Raw genomic sequence first — 15767 nt, 5'->3', positions numbered from 1 at the left:
ACTCTGGATTTTTGTGTTTGTGTGTGGTGGATGTCATGCCAGGCTACTTGGGTTCCCTCTTCACATCTAAGATACACATCCTTCACCTCCAATTGCCACACCTACATTCTTCTTGGACAGTTGCCCTCTCTGTAAGGCTGCTGTTTCTCTGAAGATTAGGCATCCTGATCTAATCCCCTGAGGGCAGTCTGCATCCACTATTTGATTGATGGGCAGTGCAAAGCCTTACTCCCTGGCCTCACTTCTGAATAACTCTAAAGGGCCATCCCAGCTCTAGAGCTCCCCCAGAGGCCTCTGTTGCAACTGCATCTCAGTTTGCCTTCGCCGCCTACCTACTCCGGAGAAGGAAATGGCAACCCACTCCAGTACTCTTGCCTGGAGAATCCCATGGACAGAGGAGCCTGGTGGGCTACAGTCCATGGGGTTGTAGAGACGGACACAACTGAGCGACGGACACAACTGAGCGACCGACGCATCTACTACTCCTGTTCCCTGTTGCATCCAAGGATGCTCTGAAGGAAACTTCATGCAGGTAAAACTTGGTCTCAGAGTCTGTTTCCAGGGGACCCCAACCTAAGACAACATGTAAATTAATCTTTTTCCCATCTATTTAATTATTTCACCTGAAATATGCCAAATAGTGTTATGGGGCTACTTTATATTCCTTTGCTTTTCACCAGACTGCTAGTAGGAGATCATGTTACTGCACAGCCTCTAAACTTTAGGCAATGCACGGCGGTGAAATTTTCCTATGATCGCCTCTTGACAGCATTACATCCTGAGGTATTTTAAGGCTTAGGTGTTTGGCCTTCCACTCAAGCACAGAAGAGCTTCCTAGGTGGTCTGCCCAGCAGTTATGGAGAGTTTGTTCCCTCCACAGCTAACTCTTAACCAGGCATATAGCACTAAGGGTTAATAAAAGCACTGAAATAGGCCTTATATAAGTCCTTAAATAGATGTCATAAATGATTCCAGGTAAAGTGGTCAAAGAACCACGTCAGCTTAAACTTCCTGTTCAAGTTATCTTCCCCCCATATAGTTTACGGTTTGGTCATGCCTCTATAATATCTTCACAATAAACATTGTTCTTTTTATGGTTTGTTTTGCACCTTCACAAATATTGCATATGAAGTTATACTTAAGTTGATTTATGTACATCTATAAATACAGACATCGTACTTTAGAAATATTAGCCTAGCTACAAATTTTACTTCCCAACCCCACTAATAAGCAAATTACTCTGGAACGAACAACAGAAAAGGACCATTTATAGCCACGTCCATTATTAACACTCTGGTTTGAGCTGCCATCATTCACCCTTCAGATTATCTTTACTCCCTACTGTCTGCTCTCCACCCAGCAGCCACAATGCTCCTTTTAAGTCAGATCCTATTACCACTCTGTTCCAAGCCCTCCGAAGATCCCCGGCTTTGCTGCCCACCCTTAACCCTCTAATTTCATGTTACTTACTCTCCCTCTCTGTCACTCTGCTCCCAACACACAGGTCTCCTGTGGTTTCTGGAACATTGGGCAGGTTCATGCCTTAGTCTCTTTGCTCTAGCCTCTCCTGCCTCCATTGCTCTTCTGCCAGCTCTCTGCTTGGACCACTGCCTCACCTCCAAATCTTTATTCAGATATTTCCTATCTTGAAGGCTAGTTCTGATTGCCTGCTTCTTACAGTGACCACACCTTCTCCTTGATCCTAGGCGTTATATCCCTTCCCTGCTACATTTTCTTCTTCATAGCACTTACCACCTTCTGGGCTTCCCTGCTGGCTTAGACAGTAAAGAATCCGCCTGCAATGCAGGAGACCCAGGTTCGATCCCTGGGTTGGGAAGATCCGCTAGAGAGGGGAATGGCCACCCACTCCAGTATTCTTGCCTAAAGAATCTTATGGACAGAGGGACCTGGTGGGCTACCGTCCATGCGATCCCAGAGTTGGACATGACTGAGTGACTAACACTTTCTCTTTGCACTACCACCTTCATACCCATCCTGAGATACGTTTACCATGATGCCAATGAAACCTTAGCTCCAAGGCCCCTTTTCTAGGCCCCTTCCAAAACCCTGGGAAAATCCCTACCAATGGACATGTTTCTCTACAATGTGCAAATACATGTTAACTACAATTGACTGAGACTATTGTCTGTTTCCACCCTGACTTCATCTCTGTCGCACTTTCCCTTGTACCAGGTGGAGCTGAAGTGACTGCAGGCATTTTTGAAACCCAGCTAGGGGAAACTGAATTGAGGAAACATTTAGTTTGAGCATGTGCTGTGCTTAGCCATTCAGTTGTGTCCCACTTTTTGTGACCTCATGGACTGTAGCCCGCCAGGCTCCTCTGTCCATGGGGATTCTCCAGGAAAGAATACTGGAGTGGGTTGCCATGCCCTCTTCCAGGAGATCTTCCCAACCCAGGGATCAAACCTAGGTCTTCTGCACTGCAGGCAGATTCTTTACCATCTGAGCCACCAGGGCATAGTGAGAGGTAACTAGTGGTTTGCAGTCACTTCCCTGTATTGTTCAGGTAGTGCTAAGCCACCCTGGTACGAGAAGAGCTTCTAGGAAGATGGCTACTGCCTGCTGGCCATAGAGTGTACTGCTTTTTGTTACTGTAAACTAGAGTGCCTGTCAGCAGAAGTATATGGGTGGTGGAGGAAAAACATGGTGTGAAATTAACAAAGCCAAGTAATTTGTAGAAAAGCCTTCCTCATTTTACAGCTCATATTGTAAAGCAAGCTAATCAAGTTTTTCCCAATTTGACATCAATCCTAAAAATTTTTATGAAATGATCAACCAAGCTGTGACATCTATAGATGTTTTTCTAATCAATAATGATTTTTTTGATTAACCATGCAAGAGTGAAGGTGGAGTTATCTTCCTATTCTTCTTACAGGGAATGTTAGAAGAATATCATATGAAGAGGTGATAGAAGACAATTCAGCCAAAAAACATGCACTGGATAGTAAATTAATGAAAATACTTTGTAACTTTCTCTGGATTTTGTCTTTTTTTTTTGCTATCCATGAGCTTTGTAATATGTGTAAATTGTGATTTCTCACTTGAATATTTTATATCTAGGTTTGCATTTGTAATTTTGCATCCATTTTGTTAAAGAAGGCCCACCAAGGTGTATAAACTTCAGGCCTCACAAGACCTGATGTTTTCTGACCATGCTGAATGATTTACTAACTTGTTCTGTCAGGAATCTTAGTTCGCTGGTATGTATTCAGCAATTGAGCAGTGATTGGCACATTGTAGTCACTCAATAAGTGCTTTTTGAATGAATGAATGAACAACATTACAGTGAAACATTAACATTAACCTAATTTAATTCTGCTGAAGAAAAGTTCATGTTGACATGAAAGAAAGTCATTCATGGAACACTCCTCCTTGAAACTCTGTGCAACTGGGCGTAGAAGTAAATTCCTATTTATGGATTTTTTTTTTTCCAATAGTTGTTAGCTGCCATTTTTTTTGAAATGATCTGGATCACTTATATTTTAGGTTCTATTGCCTTATTCCTTGGGACCCAAGATTAGCCTCAGCTAGCTTTTTGCTTCACCCTACTTTAAGGGTGAGAATTTATTTTTAGAACTATAAGGAGGTGATGGCATGCAGAGTACCAGTAGGATGCTAATACAGCAGTTGGTTTTTCTTAAGCCCAGGATTAGGCAGTAGGAAAATAAAAATATTTTTTTATTTTCCTATATAAACTCTACTTAGAGAGCTACCTTTGTTTAGACATTGGGCAATGGAAATAAAAATACTTTTCTTGCAAAAGAAGAAAACCAATAAATAGAATACTTAGGTTTTTTTTTTTTTTTTTTTTTTTTTTTAAGGCATGGTGATATAGACCTTAAAAACAAAGGCCTTAACAAAAGCAGAATCTCATACAGTTTTAGCTTGGGGAATTTTTACTTTTATAGAAATTCAGAGAAAAAAAAACACATTATATGAATGACTAGTAGAGGACAGATTTCTTTTACTTAAGCAACTAAACTTTTGCTTAAACACTAAAGCACCTCTTTTTTCTTTATGCCATCATAGGAATTTTAGAGGCCAGAGCTTTTTTATTTGCGAACACTTGTTCTCTGGATGTAGAAGAAAAGGCTTATTAGCATTAGTGAAGGAAGCAATAAGCTAACGAAGGTCTTAGGTGTCATCCAGGTCCTATTTACTCTCTTAGTTTGATGGTTAACCCTCATACAGCTATTTTCTAGAATATAATTTGCTGCACTCTGAGACCACGTGGGGCAAGTCTTAACAAAGAAATATCAATAAGTTGTCCAAACTGAGCTTTTGTCAACACTGACCTTGCAGAATGCGTGCCACCTAGAATTGTGAGCATCACTGCTAAACAGCTCTGTTGTTTTAAGAGTTTTGTTCAACTAAGACCCTGAAGAGATTGTTGGGACAGTAAGATTCTCCTCCCACATTATTTCCCATAGGTTTGAAGGCAACAGTTGTGTTTCACATAGTTCCTGGCTAAAGTAGAGAGATTTCTTGCTCAGAACTATATCTTTTCTCAGAAAAGAGGTTTAAAAAAATCCCCTTTAGCAAAAGCTACTGTAGAGTGTGGAGTGTCAGTGTGCCGAGGCTGACGGCTGCACCATCTCCAGTAGACCAGCAGCACAAGTAAAGGCATGGAATGGAGAAAACCCCTCCATTCTTGAACATTATTTCTCTTTTTCTATATAATTTCTTTTTCTTTTTCTTTCTTTTTTTTTTTTTTTGCCTAGAGCCTAAGGAAGTGTTCTTGAAGCACATTATTTCCTAGATCAGGTTCAGTTCAGTTCAGTCGCTCAGTCGTGTCTGACTCTTTGTGACCCCATGAATCACAGCACTCCAGGCCTCCCTGTCCATCACCAACTCCCGGAGTTTACTCAAACTCATGTCCATTGAGTCGGTGATGCCATCTAGCCATCTCATCTTCTGTCATCCCCTTTTCCTCCTGCCCCCAATCCCTCCCAGCATCAGAGTCTTTTCCAATGAGTCAACTCTTGGCATGAGGTGGCCAAAGTATTGGAGTTTCAGCTTCAGCATCAGTCCTTCCAATGAACACCCAAGACTGATCTCCTTTAGGATGGACTGGTTGGATCTCTTTGCAGTCCAAGGGACTCTCAAGAATCTTCTCCAACATCACTGTTCAAAAGCATCAATTCTTCGGTGCTCAGCTTTCTTCACAGTCCAGCTCTCACATCCATACATGACTACTGGAAAAACCATAGCCTTGACTAGATGAACCTTTGTTGTCAAAGTAATATCTCTGCTTTTCAATATGCTGTCTAGGTTGGTCATAACTTTCCTTCTGAGGAGTAAGCATCTTTTAATTTCATGGCTGAAGTCACCATCTGCAGTGATTTTGGAGCCCCCCAAAATAAAGTCTGACACTGTTTCCACTCTTTCCCCATCTGTTTCCCATGAAGTGATGGGACCAGATGCCATGCTCTTTGTTTTCTGAATGTTGAGCTTTAAGCCAACTTTTTCACTCTCCACTTTCACTTTCATCAAGAGGCTTTTTAGTTCCTCTTCACTTTCTGCCATAAGGGTGGTATCATCTGCATATCTGAGGTGATTGATATTTCTCCCGGCAATCTTGATTCCAGCTTGTGTTTCTTCCAGCCCAGCATTTCTCATGATGTACTCTGCATAGAAGTTAAATAAGCAGGGTGACAATATACAGCCTTGACGTACTCCTTTTCCTATTTGGAATCAGTCAGTTGTTCCACATCCAGTTCTAACTGTTTGCTAGATCAGGTTAGGAGTAATTAACTCTGAAATTGTCTCAAAAGTCAAACAGATGGTTTTTCTTTCTTTTTAAATAAGATACTCTCCCAAATTATCTTCTCTGGAGATAGCCCTAGAAATGAATTTAATGGCTACTCTGATGTGATAAATCTATCAGAAAGAGAAGAAAAGAACTTCCGAAAAAAAAAAAAAGTACAGTAAAAAGCAAGGATTTAAATTATTCATCAAGTCTCTCCCAGCCTACTTCCTTTCTTGCCTGGTGAATCACACACCCCACATGGGTCCTCAGAGTGGTCAGAGGATGGTGTTCACTCTGGTGGAGCCTTCCTTTGGGACTGGTTTATTTGGATACTTTTGAACAAAATGTTAGCTAGCATTTTCTTTTTCCAGCTGAGTGTTGCATAATGCAGTGTTCTGAATTTTATCTCCGTTCTCAGCAACTTGTTGCTTATATGCACTTAAAATGGATGGCTTTCACTGTACCTTTATGCAATAAATTTGTCAGGTTGGATTTCCTTTCAGTGAGTCAAAAGATGAGCTGCACACTGATATATTTTAAATATAAATTAAGCATTCTTCATGCAATTTGTGGCTTTATGTTTTTTCAAAAGAATAAAATGAGCTAGTTAACTGGTTGCCAGCTGACCTTTCCCTGACGTTTGCCCCATGGAAGTATTCAGTGTAGTCAGTGATTCCTCCATTAATGTCACTGCTTCCTTCTATTTTAAGATTGTGGGGAGTGCCAGTCAGGTTAAGGACATTGAAACCAGAAGGTGAAACAAGGGGCTTCCTTTATACTGTTCTAGTCTTACTGATTTTCATTGCCAGTTACTTGCGTGTGGTCATACAGGCCGTCCTTGCTTTACACAGTTCCCATATGCGTCACTTTCAGTCAACAGTGTACTGTGCAAAGTCAGGACTGCTTGTGTTTATATATGTATTCATATGTATGTTTATGTGTGCATATATTTCTTTTTGATTCTGAATGTGCTTCTTTTTCAGATATTTGAAAATGGTAAAGATACAGGAGAGATCTCTGTTTGTATCAGTAAAAAAGATCTGGAGCCTAATAGCCCAACTCAAGCTGGCTGCATGATGGAAAGAGTGAGTTTACTGACTTTCCATTTATAAAAATGGGCACTATGAGTGTCCTCTAAGTTACTTGTAGTTAATTTAGGCAGTTACATCTTTACCGTTGTTTAGAAAAGATCAATCATTTGCTGACCTGTAAAGATTCATAATTTCAAACTTAACTTGTGGATTCCAGAGGTTCTCAGCTTTAGTATAGTATTAACTCCTGGCCTCTTACTTAGTAGCATTTCAATCTTCATTATGCTTTTATTTGAAAACCTGTCTGTACTGGACTCTGGAATTGCCCTCTTGTCCACACATTGAAAAGAAGTGACATGATACCCCGTGGAGGGTGTGTTCTGGGTGGAGGGTACTTCCAAGCCTTAGACCCTGGGCAGGTAACACACTGCCCTGGTCTTTGCCTGTGCTCATTGTGAGCAAGTGCAGATGGTTTATCTTAGGCATTCTTACCTTTGCCTGTTTTTCAGACAATTGGGATGTTTCTGAGGCAGAACCGACATGCTCAGGGTCCTTACTTTGTGTCTTTGTCTTGCATGAAAGGACACTGAATACCGTGTTGTTTACAAATTGGGGTTATTCGCCTGAGCGCACACCAGCGCTCTGGGCTCCATTGCTTGACCTTTGCTCAGAAACTTGCTCCTTTTCCTCCCCTTCAGTTCAGCACTCTCAGTCTTACTTCTCCCTGGTGGTATTCATTACCTGCGCTTCATAGTTAGTCACAAAAATTAATCATCCGATCATTAGCTGGGCTCAGAAGAGATGGGAAGTGCTACCTTGATTGATTAGAGAGAGAGAAGGATAAAGAGTCTTGTCTTTTTTTTTTTAATCGTCACATCCCTGACTATACAAATCATCATGATACAAAAGCCTTCCCAGAATTCTCTACTTGTAATCACTCTTTTCAACATTAGAATAGTTCCCATTTTGATTTGTATAAAAAATTGAAGATGGCATTTATGTTAGATTACACAGGAAGATATTATTCCGTAGATAGCTTTTGTTGGCTAATGGCACACTGAAATTGATCTGTAATTTGCTTCTATATGCAAGATAACTTGGGGGAAACCTTCATCTAGGGGCATAATAAAGTTCTCTGTGAGGGAGAGCCCTTGTGACACCCAAGGACAACTGTTCTCTTCATGCACACTTGCCTCCATCACTAGCCTAAGATGTTTCACACTCCTCTCAGGTCCCTGAACAAATTCTTATCCTATAAAGGCCTGGTGATGATAGCTTTAAAGATAAACGGGTGAAGATTATCACAATTTTTGGTCACTATAGCCCAGCCCTCAGCAGTGACCTTGAGATGAAAGGCACTGAGGCCTCACCTCCTGTAGGCTGTGGAATGCTCATCTGTGAACACCTAAAATGCAGTGTGTTGCCAAGTGGAGAAAATAGAGATTGTAGTGCAACTCCCGTGGAAGTGCATTTGGTTAAGTGGTCAGGTGTTCACATCCCTTCTCCACTTCACACTCCTGTTCTTTGCGTACTTATTTCTCTCCTGGATCAGGCCTTAAATCTTTCATATCTTGCCCCTTCACGAAAAAAGATGGTGCCTGTAAAGCAGAATCACTGGGATTTAAAAAATGATCCACATTACATGTTTTCTGAAATAAAAGCAAAGCCACAAAAACTAAGCTCAAGAGCTGAGACCACACAGAAATAAATGTACAGGCTTTATAAGTATAATCCATGGATTCCAAAACTTGTTTGTGGTTCCAGTGAAAAAAGCAAAACACAGATTTTTACTATTCTAACGCTTTTACTTATTATACTCCTAAAGAGAATCAGTTCTATTCAGTGACTCAGTTGTGTCCGACTCTTTGTGACCCCGTGGACTGTAGCATGCCAGACTCCCCTGTCTATCACTGGAAGCTTCCGGAGCTTGCTCAAACTCATGTCTATTGAGTTGGTGATCATCACTATCTAACCATCTCATCCTCTGCCACCCTCTTCTTCTTTTGCCTTCAGTCTCTCCCAGCAACAGGGTATTTTCCAACGAGCAGAGATATTGGTGGTGGTGGTGGTTTAGTCGTGTCCAACTCTTGTGACCCCATGTACTGCAGCCCACCAAACTCCTCTGTCCATGGGATTTCCCAGGCAAGAATACTAGTGGGCTGCCATTTCCTTCTCCAGGGGGAGATAAGATTATTTATTCCTAATTCATACAAAATCTAGAGGCTTTCTATAGATATAGTTGCAGGTCAAAGAAAATATTTTATTTGGTTAAGAGTTTATAGCCAAGTGGTGAGGAAACAAGGGATATATGACAGGCTTGCAACTTTCTCTCCTTTTCTCTGGGCCTCTGCATTTAGCACATCCAAATATACCTTCAGTTCAATGGGAATTAATAGAAGGAGCAAAAAAAGGTACGCTGAACAGCAGCCAGGCACGAAAAGGCTACAACTACATCCGCATCCCTGCCGAGATTACAGAGTAACAAGAAATTGAGAGACACAAGAACTGACAAGGGAGAGAAGAAAAGGAAGCCTGTGACATAAGGTTGGGGGGAGACCAGAGTGATGGATAGTGTGGGGCGCAGCACGGAAAAGAGCAGAGGCCTAAACGCTCAAACAAAGGTGACGGGTAATTTTGAAAAATATCTTTTAAAATTCCATGCCCAACAGTTCAGCTGGATTTACTTTCATTTGAAATATGCCCTCAGTTAGAAATATCTTACTAATCAAGAGATCTCAAATGTAAGACAGAAGCAAACAGACAATGCTATTATTTAAAATATTAAACGATAGCATTTCATATTTCACACTTCAATTACATTATATTTACGACTTGAAAGCTCTCATTATTGAAGCCACTGGCAAGCTTCTGCAGAGCTCTTAATTGATACATCCAGGATGAGGGCTTCCAAATGAAGCAACATAGGCTAGAAAGATGTGTTTATTTTTACTGGCCTGTCACTGGTGGATGGTTCCGCCGTTGATTACCTGAGGTTAGCCGGAGACGGGAGACTGCTGACTGTAAAACTTGAACATCCTCTGGAAGGACCCAACAGAGTGTGTAGCTCAGACAAGGAAAGCATAACCCTTGTCAAAGAGGACCGTTTCCGTGTGCAGAAGCTAAATGCTCTTTCTGTAGGACTGTCACACCTGCTCTCAGTGCCCGTGCCAAAGGGTCAGAGCTCAATCACAAGCCTGTGGCACCCCCTGCTGGTTAAAAGCCCATGCTCATTTTGTTACTTTACACTGAGCTAAACATCGCTGTGATTTCACACTTCTTTTAACATTCTATATGAATTTAATTACCATTTGTTTGGACTTCCTTTGTTACAGAGGAGAGACAGTTTATTACAGGTGTTCACGTTTTACCTTATTTCTTATCCTTCTTCATCTCTCCCCACCACCCCTCACCCAACCAGTTACTTCTCAAGATTCATCAAAGACTTCAAGGTTCTTCCATCCACCCACCAGGCCTCAATTTTTCTTCAATCCGGCTTTTTGATGAGCACGGTCAAGAAATTAAGAATCTGCTTTCGCTGAAGAATGAGCAAAAAATTTGGGTCTCTTATGGTAAAGCATACAGGTAGGAGCAAGGTGTTTATTCTCTGTCTGTCCTCAATTTTTCTGTGGCAACCTAATGGAAAAGGAAAGTTGAGAAGCCAGGTAGCACCTTTATGGAAAAAAAAAAAATTTTTTTTTAATTTCCAATAAAATTCCAGGGCTTTTTTTTTCTTTTGGGGAGGCAGTATTGTTTGTGGGATATGACATCTCTCTCTCTCCCTCTCTGTCTCTGACTTTCTGTCTTAATGCCTTGTCATAGTTCTTGAAGTCTGCCTGTCAGCACAGCAAGTGGGATTTGCTCATGTCTGAGTAGTCACCTTAATGACAGCAGATGGAAACGCCACAGGGGGCCCAAGCCCATCACACTGCCATTGTCGCACACTGCCCTGACCTGCTTTCACTCCTCTATTTTTTTGTCCCTTTTTAAAGGAGAAATGGATGGTAATTGAAAAGGATCTTAAGCAAGATTTATGAAGCTGTAGACAACATGATTCCCCACTATCTCTCTCTGTTTTCACAAATAAAGTCTTAACCTTTTAAGCACCAATGACAGGACGGCTAAAGATAAATTGGTAAAGCTTGTAAGCCCTATCCTATCAAAGTTATATTTCTCAAAAGCGCCTTGCATTATACCACAATAATTACTGGTTATTACTGAGCATTGTGTAAATTTTTGTAGATTGGTAAATTCCTGCATAAAATTATCAGCATTTCTGAGAAAAGAAAAAGGCTGCAGTCTATAGGCATTGATGAGCCGAGCTGTTGTGTGGAATATCTTGGAAATTTATGCATATTTTGACAGGACACATCCAGATGAACTCTGAAACTGCTTGTCGGGAAACTTAAACACACTTTTTTGCCTACTTTTAATCTTTTTGTTTTGTTTTTTGTTCAGCTCTTTATCTGTAGAACAAAATAGGAGAAATAGGAGAAATAATTTTGCTTGTAGAATATAATTGAGCATATATTAATTATAAAATAGCATAGACAAAACTAGGAGCTGATTGGATTTGCTATATATTCTAATAATCAAAGTCAGATCTGCTTAGAAATCCATGAGGGTTTTGGGAAACCTTGGTAGAATTAGTTATGGGTAGCATATTTCAAAATCTATTTCATCTGTCTCAGTGGAATAAAATTAAAATACTTAATCGTATCTATACTGTGTAATTTATAAAACTAAAAAATACCTGTAAGGAATGGTGCTTTTCCTATGTAGGCAGATTTCAAAACATAATTACATTGTGAGAATTATATTTACAATGATAAAAATTGTGATGAATTTTAAAGTGGCAAGAATCCTCGTATAATTTAGGAAGCTCTTCAAATTACAAGGAAAAGCTTTAATAAAATGTGTCTCATAATTTCTACTCAAATATCATTATTAAAGTGAAAGCAATGACTAATTTTGATGTTTTTAATGATGTTTGCCATAATACAGTATTTTAATATGATCATACACTTGTTCTTGGTTAACTAGATTATATTTATGGAGTAACAAAAAATGCTAAGTATCTGAAATATTCTAAAATCAACTGAGGATCATAGCTGGTAGAATTCATAAATGTGTAATTTGTATATCATTGCTATTTTAATAGCATAATATATATGCATATATATTTGATTTTGAATCCAGTGTAAAGTACTGCTGCTGCTGCTGCTGCTGCTAAGTCGCTTCAGTCGTGTCCGACTCTGTGCGACCCCAGAGATGGCAGCCTACCAGGCTCTTCTGTCCCTGGGATTCTCCAGGCAAGAATACTGGAGTGGGTTGCCATTTCCTTCTCCAATGTATGAGAGTGAAAAGTGAAAGTGAAGTTGTTCAGTCGTGTCCGACTTCACGATCCCATGGACTGCAGCCCACCAGGCTCCTCTGTCCATCGGATTTTCTAAGCAAGAGTACTGGAGTAGGGTGCCTAGGGAACCATTATAGCATTTTGCTACTACTGAAACTTCTAAATTAATATCAGAAAAATTATTTTCATCTAGTTTAAAATATATTGAGAAAATGCACAATATGTACTAAGAAAATGATATTTATTTTCAGAGAGTAATTCTAATGTGTCTAATATATGTTGATATGCAAGGTCTGATTACTCATTTGCAGAAGATTTTGCCAATATCTGCTTCTCTTTTGAGTTCTTTAGTTGTTTTTCCTCTCAATTTTTATTTTGAAAAAATGTCCAGTCCACAGAACACTTGATTCAATGAAGGTTTATATATATCCTTTACCTAAGTTCATCAATTAAAGACTTTGCCACATTTCTTTTACCTCTCTTATATCTCCTTTCTCTCTCTTTTGAACAGTTTGGGATTAACTCCAGTCACTGAAGTTTTACTTCTAAATGTTATAGGTCATATAACTAAAGAACAGAAAGTTCTTCTCTGTCCCTGTTATAATATCTAACGCAGTCAACAAAAATATATTATCATCCAATATGTAATCAAACTACCCTAAATATGCTTTAGAGCTTTTTTGTAATCCAGTATCCAGATAAGCTTCATCTGTTGCATTTAGTTATTTTCTTTGGTTCTCTTTAATCTAAAATATTTTCCTATCTTTTGTTTTATTTTTCATGATATTGGTTTTCTTTTTGGAGAGTTCAGACACTTTTCTTGTATAGTGTCTCACATTCTAGATTTGTCTGAGTGTTTTCTTATGATTATATTCAGTTTAAAAATTTTTGGAAATACTACACAGGTGAGGTGAGATAGCCCTGTGATTCTAAAGTTAAGTAGCAGTGTTTGTCACTAATTTCAAAAACAAAATGGCTCACAATTGACATAGTTGCCATTCTTTTTACTTAAGATCTTTCCCCATGATTTTAATTTTTACGTTATTAAATTAACCTAAAGCAATATACCTAACAGTATGTAATATGAAAAATCAAGTCAGCATAGCATTTACCCGGCTTACAAAACATAGCTGTTTGTAGCCAAATATGAAAGATTAATTTAATTATAAGCTTCAAAGATTATTATGGGTATATTGCATTGTAGTTTTCTGTGAAAAATGAACATTACAAGGCTGACAGTTGATTCTTTTTCTCAACTAAATTCTTTGTTTTATTATTGAAATCATTTATTTAAATGTGCAACATTTGAAACATTTATGTGTTGCAACTATCCTAGGCATTATAAATCAAACAAACTAAAATGTGCATGTCAAATGTCAGTAGAGAATACCAACAATAGGTCTGTATAATAGGAGATTCACTTATTTCTGGTTATTGTTTGACATGGGAATGTACATTTTATTGGTTATTTATACTCAAAGTTTAGAGTTTGTATAATTTTACAGATATGTTTGATTTTTGTTTTTCCTTTTTCCAGATCTCCACTGAACCCTGTTTTGGGTTTGACTTTTGACCAGGTGACTGCATTCGCCAGAGGTGGCATTACAGTTGTATATAAAACCTTCTTGGACCCTAATGCCCTTCTGCTACCTGGAAGTGACAAGTAAATTAACAAGTTCTTGGTTAAACAATCTGAATCGCCTAATTTAGTTTTCCCAGAGTGAGAGATTTAAACACTAAAAGATGTTCCTTAAATCATCTTAAATAAACAATCATTTATTTTATTGACTTATTTCATGATATAATGAGCTGTTGCTTTAAAGACTTGCCATTAAGTTCCCTGGAGTTTTAGAAAACACATGGGACAATGAGGAGAGTATAGTCTTCTGCTTTGCAAAGTTAATGATTTTATTTGAAATGTAAAAACTGTTTGTAGGGGATTTTTTTAGACTAACAATTTTAAATGGAATTATTAAAATAGTAAATAATTAGTTCTTTTATGTGAGTGTTCATATTTAAGCATCTCATTTGATGATGATAAATTAGAGACAAAAGCACTATCCTAGAGGCATAGTGCGCAGAAGAGCGGGAGTTAGATCCAGGCACTGGACCTGTATCTACTCATGATTGTCCATGAGCAGACAGGTGTCAATTTCCTATGGGTTAATGATAAAACCCAGCAGTTACTGATTGTTGACCATAGGCCAGGCACAGTTCGTTTAATAAATGAATTGGATGAGAGCATATTTAATCTGCAGAATAATTATTTTAATCCTATCATTGCTTATTAGGCCTATTATTACTCCATTTTTATAGAGGCAGAAACTGAGGCACAGAAGGGCATTTTCCCAGCCACACGACTTGTACATGATAGTGCGAGGATTCTAACCCAGGTTGTCTTAAGAACTGAGGACTTCCTTAAGAACTGAGATAGATAACCACTATCTAGCACTGGCTAGTAGTACTTCCTATGAAGATGGAATCAGAATTTGTGGCCATTGAGCACTTGAAATATGACTAGTGTGACTGAGAAACTGAATTTTAAATTTTGTTTAAGTTAAACCAATTTTAATTTAAGTAGGAATATGTGGCTTGTGGCCACCATATTGGATATGGCAGCACGATGCAGACACTATATTGGATTAGGTGACCTATCTATAAAGTCCCATCTAACTTTAATATTTTGTAATTTAACCAGTTACAACTTTCTTTAATATAGTGGTGAAAAGGCTAAAATAGAGGACAGATCTAGAGAACCAAAAGCAGTCTGATGAGGTCAGTCAGTCTAGCTAATGTCAACCTATTGCTGCTGCTGCTGCTGCTAAGTCACTTCAGTCGTGTCCGACTCTGTGCAACCCCATAGATGGCAGCCCACCAGACGCCTCTGTCCCTGGGATTCTCCAGGCAAGAATACTGGAGTGGGTTGCCATTTCCTTCTCCAACAACCTATTGCTAAGTATGTCTAAGAAGACAGACTCTTTGATCTTCTCTATCCCCCAATGGCTGCCTGCAGTTTCTAGACAAGATTATAATGTTCTGCCTTGTTTTTTTCTCTTTATGGATAGAAAATAACTCAGCACTCTTTATTAAAAGCATATTTATTTATGAGAAAATTTATTTCATGTGTGATAATCTTTCTCTAAGCTGTTAAATTTGCCTTTCCCTTTGGTTTTTAGCTATGAGTTTAATTTTTAATTTATGTATCGCTTCTTTATTTTACTTCTTCAGGTGCAATGAATACTGCTTTAATGAATGGATTTAAATTAAATCTGATTCTCTAAATATAAGAATGTCAAACTGCCTTTATTGAACATGAACTAGTTTGGAGATAATTTACTTAATTTTTGGATTCCATTTGAACTTTCTTTCTGTACTCTGAAATGGATCATTTGAGATCTTAGTCATCATGCCCTTACTTATATTTCTCAGACTATTGAAAGAAAACTACCATCACCATTTCTAGAACTGCTTTTTGTTGAATAGCATGCTGTATGGTATATCTTATCAGTGTTGAGCCGCAACTTTCTTTAGGGTAAGAATGGACTCACTATTAAAATAATTTGGCTGAGTTAAGAATGAAGCCAGCCCCTCTAGTTTGTGATTCATCTATGTA

The 15767-nt window shown here is 38.8% G+C and overlaps 1 protein-coding gene across 2 annotated transcripts in view; it reads left to right on the top strand.

The window, feature by feature from the left end:
• Positions 1 to 15767, top strand: part of DCDC1 (doublecortin domain containing 1) — a 482101-nt gene that overhangs the window by 240908 nt on the left and 225426 nt on the right. For both annotated transcript variants that reach the window (XM_069554647.1, XM_069554648.1), the window contains exons 11-13: positions 6754 to 6855; positions 10220 to 10383; positions 13692 to 13817. In XM_069554647.1, coding sequence (XP_069410748.1) covers positions 6754 to 6855; positions 10220 to 10383; positions 13692 to 13817 — 392 coding nt within the window. The remainder of the gene's footprint in view (positions 1 to 6753; positions 6856 to 10219; positions 10384 to 13691; positions 13818 to 15767) is intronic.

The sequence above is a fragment of the Ovis canadensis genome, chromosome 15 (assembly GCF_042477335.2).
Source record: "Ovis canadensis isolate MfBH-ARS-UI-01 breed Bighorn chromosome 15, ARS-UI_OviCan_v2, whole genome shotgun sequence".
NCBI lineage: Eukaryota > Metazoa > Chordata > Mammalia > Artiodactyla > Bovidae > Ovis > Ovis canadensis.
Note: the sequence above shows the minus strand (reverse complement) of the source record. Positions and strands in the feature narration are given on the sequence as shown.